The 10,433-nt window shown below is 40.7% G+C and overlaps 2 protein-coding genes and 1 pseudogene across 2 annotated transcripts; 1 reads left to right on the top strand and 2 right to left on the bottom strand.

Moving 5' to 3' along the window:
* Positions 1 to 1,737: 1,737 nt before the first annotated feature.
* On the bottom strand, positions 1,738 to 1,902 carry LOC122625655. Its single transcript, XM_043805757.1, has one exon. It carries the CDS (start codon positions 1,900 to 1,902, stop codon positions 1,738 to 1,740), a length of 165 nt encoding a protein of 54 aa, XP_043661692.1.
* A 2,680-nt stretch (positions 1,903 to 4,582) lies between these two features.
* Positions 4,583 to 6,576, bottom strand: LOC122625654 (annotated as a pseudogene).
* A 997-nt stretch (positions 6,577 to 7,573) lies between these two features.
* On the top strand, positions 7,574 to 9,251 carry LOC122625652. Its single transcript, XM_043805753.1, has 2 exons — positions 7,574 to 8,070; positions 8,270 to 9,251. Exons 1-2 carry the CDS (start codon positions 7,656 to 7,658, stop codon positions 8,899 to 8,901), a joined length of 1,047 nt encoding a protein of 348 aa, XP_043661688.1. The 5' UTR covers positions 7,574 to 7,655; the 3' UTR covers positions 8,902 to 9,251.
* Positions 9,252 to 10,433: the final 1,182 nt, after the last annotated feature.

Here is a 10,433-nt window from a genome sequence, read left to right as displayed (position 1 = left end):
GGATACGGAGAGGGGGACAGGAGCAGGGATCATCAGGGACACAAGGGACACCAGGGAGGACGTACCAACGTGTGCTTATTTATCAGATGAACCAATCCCCAGCAGCCGAACACTGGCCACAGCAATTATGTGGCAAGCGAATTTCGCTGGAACATTTTAATTCCCTTGAAGTGGAGTTTGGTCTCCGTTTCATTGGAATATTTACACAAATGCAGTTAATTCAATTAAAGTCGTGTTGTAGTTCCGCTTTTGGTTTTATGTTTCTATATAAAGTATGTATTTAGCGAAGTTTAATATTATTTTGATTGGTTCACGCAGAAAACGTACCTAAAAATATTAAGAAATTAACAAAATAGTTAAGCTGAAAGAAAATATAATACATCGGAATCACAAATCGAATCTTTCTATGATTAAGGATTATTTTCCAAATATGAATAGATGACAGGAACATTATACAGATGACAGGCCATCAAAGATTAAAAATTAAATGTTATTTAAAAGTATATTTAACTAAAGTTAAATATAGGAAAATATACTCCTACGAAGTCTTACGTCCACTGTGCAAGCTGAAAAGTCCTTAATGCCTGGCTCACTTCGGTGGACTGTCCATGTCGGGGCAATATTTTCAGGGAGTTGCCAGCCGCCTGGCTAACTATCGAAATGAATGCATGAAAAACTACGCAACGGTAATGTGCAGTTGCCATGCAGCAGTGTGGCAACAGCAGCAGGAAAGCAGCAGGACAGCAGCAGCAACAGCAGCAGCAACGGCAGCAGATGTGGCTGATGGAGCCGCCCTGAGTTGTATGCTACACTTTTTGCACAGCGCACTCGATGGCGATGGTGATGGCGAGTGCGTGTGAGTGGGCGTGGCACATATCCTTGAATGTTTATTTGCCGCTACCCACTGGCTGCTGGCGGCTTACGCGCTTCCAATGCTGTTGCAAATGCCAATGTTGCTGCTGTTGCTGCCGCGCAGTTGCCAGCAGCAACAGTTGCGTGTAGATAGATGGACGAGCGACTGGCTGACCGTAGATATTGCCGCTTGTTTGCGCGCGCAAAAAGGCAACAAAAGCTGCAAAACAAAAAAAATCATATATATGAAACACAGTCGGCTTTTGCCGTATGCGCTTTCAAATGTTTCCCCTAATTGGCAGACAGTTGATTGTTTTTCAAGTGCAAATTCATCGCTTGAATTACGGTGATTATTGAAACGACTCAATGGTCTATATTGGCTTCATTTTTAATGAGTGCGTTCGAGAACACGGGAGCATTCATTGAAAACCTAACGTAGATGATGGCCATGTAAAGGCACTTCATAAGTGCGAACCTGCTAAAGCGCAGCATTTAAACATGGAATAAATAGAAATATATATAAGTTAAAATAACTAAAGGAAATTTTTATATATTATTTAATCCTAAATGTAAACAGAGTGGGGTCTTTATTTTCTTATTTAGGTAAGGATAATTTAGGTAACTGGAATTTGAGAAGTAATTTCATGCATAGCAATTGCATGTTAGTTAATTGTGCATAAACCCTTAGATTACAGCTTCGATTTCATTCAAATTATTTGCACTCTAGTTTCAGCAAATGCTTTCATAATATACTTTCAATTAAAACTAGCTACTAAGCACTGAAATACCATTTCTTGCACTTTATCTAGCCAGATCGTGCTTAAATTGAATATCCTTCTCGACGTTAGCAGGCAGTTTTCCCATTTTTTGTAGCCTAGTCACAAATCAAATCTTTGATTCCCACGCTCGATAAGCAGGAGGAGCAGCTCCCAGGGCAGAACTAATTTCTCCAACGCTGCGGTCTGAGTTATGGGGCTTAAATTGGGCAACCCCAAGCCCCGGACCACAAAATTTGCATCGCCCCCTGGCGCCGCCGTCTCCTCCGCCCATCTAGTCTATAGCTTTTCGCTTCTGGAAGTGTGGAGGCATCTACATAAATGTGGCTTTTCATTAAAATCTAAAAGCATAAATCTAAAAAGTGAAACCAACAATGCCAGAGCAGACACAGGCGGACATCTGCGGTGTGCACCACCCCAGCTGCCTTCACAGGATCTGTGAGCTGACTGTTTTATGCCTTTGTTCCTTCCTCTCTGAATCTGGATATATATGTGTATATGTATATCTCTGTGTGTGTGCGTGGGCTTGGGGAGTGTGCGTGGCGAAAACTAATTGAATTTTGAAATTCAAGCCGAAATTAAAAAATTACAAACAGCCGGCCGCATTCGGCAATCGCCAGCCGAAATAAACTGTAAAACGGAAATGTATTCGGCAGGTGGAAATTGAAACTGATTGAATTGTAAAGTGAAGCATAAAATGCTTTTGGCTCCGTTGTTTTTGCCTACAGCTGTCGGCACTCCAACCAACTGGCCACAAGCCCAAAGATTTTCCACAGTTGTTTTTATTTTTGTATAATTTATGGTTTTCGATTTTAATTTGCGCACTTAGCCGCTTATTTTATGGGAGTTTTCTTGCTTTTTTTTTGCATATTTCGACGCGCCTTCTGTGTTTTGTCACAACGCAATGAGGGAATGATTTAGAGCGAGAGTTGATTTAGGAATTTAACAGGTGTGATTCGATTTCTTTTCACTTTCCCCATCTATCAATTTCCCCAACTACAATTTAATATTGGATTTATAAAAAATAAAAACAGCAAGTTGTCATGATCCAAAAATAAAGAAAAAGAGCAGAAACCTTAAAATCAACATAAAAGTTAGTGTAATAAAACATAAGATTATAGATTCAAGCATCATTTAGTTTCCTATTTATACACTGGCTAAATGTATAGCTGCCCTCGTTGGAAGACCCAAAACATATGCATTATGATTAGCGAGCGTAATTGAAGTTTAACTGCGCGTGTAATAAAAGCGATTTTTGGCCATTTGCAACGCATTAAAACCATAAATAATACCAGCCGAAAGTGTGAAAATAAAGACACGCGATATGTTGTTTTCCTCGAATGGCCGCGCCCATTTCTCCAAAGAAATCCGAAATCATTTCTCAAAACACGAAGAAATACGCCACAATTTTTGATGAGTTGAGGATTTGGGGCACGCGAAATGGGCGCGAGAAATGTACGAAATGTACGAAATGCGATACTGTGGCACAGCATTAAGGACGTGCTGGCATTAGCAAACCTAGACCGACTTATATGGGCTTGCACCGATGTGTCGGTGTGGCAAATATGGCTGTGCCGTAGACCGCAAACAAACGACGGCGACTTATTCATTGCGCTTGCCATTAAGGTGGCTCTCCTTGCCATTTGGCCATGCCCACCGCCCACTTCCACTCCCACTCCCAGAGCCATCGCCACCGCCCTTTCCTCTCCAGGGTGATATATAACACGCTCATAATTGGTCATAAATCTGACAAACGTAATTTGTCATCACTCAAGCAGCCAGCGAACCGGGGCCAACGTCACCCCAATCTTTCTCAGCATAAAAATGCGAAGAACCGAGCCAACTACCGCGTACCTGGTGTTTTATCCAAGTCCTTGTGTTCTCAGAAAATAATAACACTTGGTATATATTTCATAATAGATAATGAAAGGAAACATTACTTAAGAAAAGCTAAGTGGCTTTGCACTAATACTTCCATAATTAATTCAAATTAAATAATTTATAGATAACAAAATTCAGAATTAAAATGTTCTCAAGGCATGGCTCACTATTTAAAACCAAAACTTCTTATTTATTATTTTCGGGATATGAAAACCGGATATACTTCAAATGTTCAGGTATCGAAGTCGCCATGGTTTCGCCGGCTTTTGGCCACTTCCTTCATGGCTTCAGCTCAGTTGGACGACTTGGTCATGCGACAAGTATACTGAAGTGGCAAAATGAAAAAGGGAGCTTGACACAAAATGTCAGCTGGATATTTTTTATTACACAATCACAACATACACATACACTAACACCTACACATACACATCCACACGCATTCTGGCACCTTCGAATATGCCCAGAAGCAGACTATGCTTTTGTTTTAGTTTCCGCCCGACACCCACACACACACAGACAAACAATATTTTGGGGCACTCCACACATAAGCCACAAAGTAGTTACTTTTTATGCTCCTCACCCGCACGCACACTTACTCATAATCGGGCTAGGGCTTGGCCCAAAATCTCTGATTGTTTTGCCCCAAAACCTCTCCCAAGCTCGTAAATATTTTACCAGTTTGGAACGGTTGCGACTCTCGAAACTAATTTCAGCTCTTATGGATGACATACGACGCACTTCTCGGTGCTCCTTGGCCAAGCTTGGGTGCGAGAGCGATTCGACATCTACATTTCGTTATAAATGACTTTCAAAGGGCCTAAACGTTGTAAATGGTCTAAGTGCGTGTTTCTGGTCACAACATCGTCATCAGCATTGAGTTTAAACGGACGGCAGCATTCAATAGGCCATGATAATTTATGGCGATTATGCTGGCCAACTGCGGAGAAAGTTGTCCAAGAATATGACTTAATATAAAACGTGGATTTTGATGAGAAATCTTTGTTCGGAAATATTTACAATATTTATTGGGAAACTTAAGTTCATTTATTTGGTAATAACTTTTGATGTCTTCCTTAAGAAATATCGAGTTGGAGGTGGATATTAATATGCTAATTAATGCGAAGATTGTGGTAGCAATTTTGTTTATATAAGCTAAGTGGTATTGAGCTATCATTTTTGTACCATAATCTGCAGACTTAATGATCAAACAACTGTGACAGATTATAACTATTATTAACTAATAATTGTTTTTAGATTTATAAAGGGTGGCCAAGGAAAGTATCCAATCGTAGTGAGTCATCCACTGGAGTATCACATAAAAAACAGCCAACACCAAGAGATAGAATAACAAGGATGTGCGAAACTCATATCCACTGAAGGAAATGTGAAGCAGACTAGTGGTCAGGATTAAAAATATAAAATGAATGGCCGTTTCCGTTGAAGATGTTACAATTATCTAAAGTAGGAAAGTCATGACAGTTCACAGAAAAAATAAGTAATCTACTCACACTGCATTTGGGGTTGTAGCATCCTTGGTAGAAGAGGAGTGGAAATGCCAAGAAGATCGCGTAAGTGACCAAGCTCATCACAACGCCAAAGGTGGCATCCCACAACTTCCTCTGCTGCAGACACCTCACAACAATGGATTCACTGAACATCTCACCCACTCCGAAGTACATCAATGCTGTCATATCAGGCATGACGTCGAACTGCGTACTAATGTATTGATATATTATATTCTCCATCTCTCGACTTAGCAAGTTGATGGACACCGAGCTGATAACTAATCCAAGCAGTGCAAAAATCCAAATATTATCGGGTCTCCTCAGAGAATGAGTGGAGATAAAGGCCAGGATGATAAGCGTCCAGCAGGTCAGGAGCAACATTAACCAGCTGACCGCTTTGAAGCCATGTGGCATGCAAATGATTGGCAGGATAACCAATCCCAAGCAGCTTGTGTACTTGTTCCAGCCAATCAGAATGCGATCTTTGGATATAACCGGTATAAAATTAGATAATACAAAGTAGGCGGGCATCTATTAATAATGCAATTTGAATGAATATAAATGATTACTTTTCAATTTGTCATTGAAACAAATATTCACCATTGAAATCCTATATATCGCATTTAAATCAGCCATATTCCCATATCCGTTCACCGCCTTCAGCCAAATTTCACGCCTGGAAAAAGCCCTTTGCTTCTGGTATTTGCCCAGAATCTCATCACCGCTATCCATTTCCCCAAAGTTTTCCTGATTTTGCTTACGTTTCACCACGCTTCGTTGAAAAGTAGTATGCGACACGACGAAGATCACCAGTAAAACCATCAAAAAAGTGTACAAAAACACGGTGACCCGAAACTTGATCAAATATAAGTCCGCAGCTACACGGGGCACATTGTATGCCTTTTTGACTACGATATACAAGTAGATCATTCCAGTCAAATTAAAGGTCATGCTGGACCAAAAAGTAACTCCGTCCACGCGATATCCTTGCATACAAATAACCATAAATCCTATCAAAATATAGCGCATAATGTCACCCATAATTTTGGCAAACTGCAACGGACTCAGGTTTAGTTTTCGAGAATCGCATATTTCCCAGAAACTGTTGTAGTATGACACGAAAAATGTGGGCCCAAACAATAGAAAACTAGATCCAAACATTGTCATGGGTGCAAACTCAATGAGAGTCGCTAAATTTGGCACGAAACTGAAAAGGGCTCAAACTAAATTGAGAAGGAGACGTGATTATCTGATTTACCCACAAATATTTAGTCAGCATGAAGAGCAGGCTTAAGTGCACCATCAGTAGGAAAGCACTTATAAATCCATAAATTGATATCGTTGGTAGCTTGAAAACGCAGAAGAATATATCCAAGTAGTTAATAAGGTACACAAACGAGCCACAACTCAGTGTACTCCTGGCCAGGCCACAAGTCTCATTGGCACCTCTAAACGACTCCTTTGGCAGTGAACAGCGAGTCTGAAATGAAGTTCCATTAAATAATTTTAAAATTTCCCACACAAAAGGTACTTGCCACGGCTGAGAGGTCCACAAACGCCATAACTACAATTCTATACTCAGTTGCTATGAAGTAGGATTTTTTGAACTGGCTGCATTAGCTTGCTTTGTTAGTGCATCTTGATAAATACTTTATAATATGTTTATAGTTCTTATTTCCAAATCATGTATTATAATGTATGCTAAGCATTTCCAATGGCCTCTGGTCCTCAAGGTGCACATGCAAATGCATTGCCTTTGAAATGGGTCAACATAAGGTTCATGAGCGATCGTCGTCATCATCATCATCATCGCCAACGTGACGAGCCCCAAGTACGCCGTGCCGTATATCTCTGTATCTTTTTATCTTTTGTGATCGCCCAGAACACAACAAGATTTGACTAAGAATTCCAATTCCTGCCGTAATGGATCTTGATGCGACACATTTGGCAAATTGCCGTTGCCTCAGCAGCATGCATCAGCATTGGCCGAGAACATGATATTCAGCTTTCTGGGCTCCAAAAGAAAATCCGAGAACTTTGCGAGCTCGTCTCAATTAGCGGCAATTGAATTATTACACGGCGACACTCATTCAATTTTCAGTGATAGGGGCTCAGGCCCACGGGCAAGTGTTGTCACAATTCTGATAGACGAATGCGACGTGCCTGGATTTAGGTACTTTAAAAACACCTTACAATTTTGCATTACCTTAGTCTGATCCTAAAAATAATATAGCTCTACATGCTAACATAAAATAAATATTACAATTTATAACAGCTTGTTTTTAAAAACACATTTTTTTTAGAAGATAAACAGAAAACATAACGTATCGGATGAAACTAGTTGAAAAGTTATCCAATCAACCAATTTAAATTATTAAAAATTACTATTAATTACTATAAATTACTATTATTAAAAACAACTATTAAATTTAAAATAATAAAGAATAAATTTTAAAAATGGTTTAATTAATTTATTTTTATTATTCTACTATATGCCAATATACCCTTGCTGCACATTGTAGCGCATCTTTCACGCATTTGCCACTTTCCTCGGATAAACGGTTCGCAGTGGGGCCGCCTGCCTCCAGTTCGTCCGCAAAACTCGATCCGTTGAGATCATTTCGAAATCATCGCAGCCAAGATGAAATCCTGGTACCTGGCACTCAGCCTGCTGCTCCTCGCCGCCTCCACATTTCAGCCCTCCGACGCCCGAGGCGGAAGGGGGCGTGGCGGCGGCTCATTTGGCGGCCTCTTCGGCGGCTGGCGCAAGTACAAGAAGCCCTCGTCGTCGGGCAATGGGCGGCGGGTGCTGAGCGGGTCGCCAGTTCACACGGCCATGACGATGCCAAAACCGCCTCCGCCGGCGCCACCAAAGATGCCCATGATGCCGCCCAAGCAGCAGATCCCCAGCTATCCGCGCCAGCAGATGCCACCTGGCTATGGCTTCGGATCGTATCCGGGCCAAGGCAGTGGCACGTACTACTCCAATGCTCAATCCTTGCCAGCGGGAGCGGTGTACTACGCCCAACCGCCCGTCGGAATGCATCGAGGAATGGGTGAGTACCTCCATAAAAAATATGACATAATAAATAATAATTGACAGAAGACTTGACAACTTACTAAATAAAAGACACCATATGGCTCAATAGTTAGATAGCAAACTTCCTTACCTATAAAAAACTAATACCCTGTCCCGATTTCAACCCATCCCGCTCGAAAACTTTAGCTTTTCTCTAATTTTTTTAACCCGTACAGGAACGGGAGATTTCCTCACCGGAATGCTGGCGGGTCACATGATGAACAACGTTCTGTTTGGCCACCGACACCATACGTACCATAGAAATCCGGTGGAGAGCCAGTCGTCGCCCCAGGGAACTGGTCGACAGATCATCATCGTCAACAATGGTCAGCAGGAGGGAGTTTTGCACAATGAAACGACTATTTCGGGAGAAGCCTCCGCCGTAGTTCCTCCCGAAAATCCGCTCCCGGAGGAGGAGGATGTGGAGGGGCAGGGCGAGGGGGAGGGTGACAGCGCACCTGGTTCCAGTGAGGAATCCACGGAATTGGAGGCGACTCCGCAACCCTTTCCAGATGGTGGCATCATTTGCTTTCCCGTCATGCTAAACGAAACGGATCCCGACAACTCCGAGGTGGTGCGAGAAGTGGAACGGGTCGCCTGCTTTCCAGCACCGCCCCACAATCCGGAAAATTTTCAACCCACCATAACCACTGAGCCACCCATCGTTGCCGGCGATATTGTTGTTAGAGCAGATGATGGTTCGGAAGGCGGTGGAGCTGATGACGTCAGCCACGCAGGTGGTACTCCCATCGACGTGGCCAACTTGGTAGCTGCAAGCGATGTGGAAGTCGAAACGGATTCTATTTAACTACTTTTAGGATAAAATCTAAGTGAAATAAAGCTAACTAAACATTTAACTTGTTTGGTAGCTGGTTGTATAATGCTGCGATGATATATAATGCGATGCTTAAGAGCGGAAAAAATTAACAGAAATTTGTAAAGAAATACATTAAATGGCTAAATTGATTTTGTAAAATTTAAGCAGTTTTTAAAGGACTTGTTTGTCGTGAGCACACAAGCAGTTGACGCAAGTCCGTAGACACCAAAATAGAACGCACGTCAGAAAGTCCTTTGTGCTTCATCGGAATGTTGACATTTGTCAAAGGTCCTGTCCCGCTATAAAAGCACACTGGGAAAAATAACTGAACTTTTGTAAGATGGAGCTGTATAACAATAAAAGTGTTGTTTAGTTCAAATAAGGTAGTTACGCAATGAGAATGGAAGCTTTTTATGCTTAAACTAATCAAAGAGAACTTGCTTTTTAAAATCTGGATAGCTTATGAATAAATTGAGATTTTTTTAATTTGGAAAAACCTTTGAATCGAAACCAAATAATATTTATTAAAGTCTATCTGACACGCATAAGTTAAAAAGGTCGGCCTGTTTTTTTCCATAAAAACAACATCCCCATTTAGAGTAGTAGTAATGGGTATTACCCAAACAAAAAACAAAGCGACACGAGCTCAAAACACACCCACAAACAAAAACCTTGTGTAACGGTGAGCGCGATGATCCAACAAGAGCAATGAAGCTCACTTGGCGCTCATTAAACCCAACAACAACTACAGCAAAAGCCACCACTGCGGCTACAGTGATGACTGGGTATGGAGGTTTTGTCATTCACAACTTTTAGCCGCCAGTCCATTTGGTATTAGATATTTTTCATTGCGTTAATAAATATCTAATTTTAAATTTGCGATTTTTTAATGTGCCTACGACCATTTATGAAAAAACCAATGTTACAGCATACGAGTCTATGTATGTTTATTATATGTTTTAATATAATATGTACAGAGGTGTTTATTTGTAAAATAGTTATTTGTTTTAATTGCGTATAATCTGTGACACTAATCTTTAAGGCATTCGCTCCAAGTTCAAGCGGGAATTATGGTACAACTAAGATAAAATATAAAGATAAATATTCTAAAATGAAAAAAGTACCAAATAGCAACGTCAAATATCTCAAATTAGTACAAAGAGACAACGGTTTAGAGCAGAGGGAGACTGCACAGAGAAAAAAGTTGAGTGACTATATTTAAACCATTGGTATTCTTTAAAAAAAATGCCGAATGTTTTTTTTTTTAAATGTTTAACGTGCTTATTATACTGTTACAAAATATACAAATTCCGCACCCTTGTTTTAAAAGGTCAAACCAATAATAATAAATAAATGTAAAGTAATTATTTACACACTCTAAAAGGAACTCTAAAAGCATTGCATCTTTCAAGGTTGCGAGAGTAGAAATTCAAATTAAGGAAGGTAGAAGAGCAGCTACTAATGCTAAATAAAAACGGCACACCCAGTTTCGCACAGTGCACTGACCAACAACGTGTTGGATT

Source organism: Drosophila teissieri, unplaced genomic scaffold (genome assembly GCF_016746235.2).
Source record: "Drosophila teissieri strain GT53w unplaced genomic scaffold, Prin_Dtei_1.1 Segkk48_quiver_pilon_scaf, whole genome shotgun sequence".
Lineage (NCBI taxonomy): Eukaryota > Metazoa > Arthropoda > Insecta > Diptera > Drosophilidae > Drosophila > Drosophila teissieri.
This window is presented reverse-complemented; position numbering and strand designations above follow the sequence as displayed.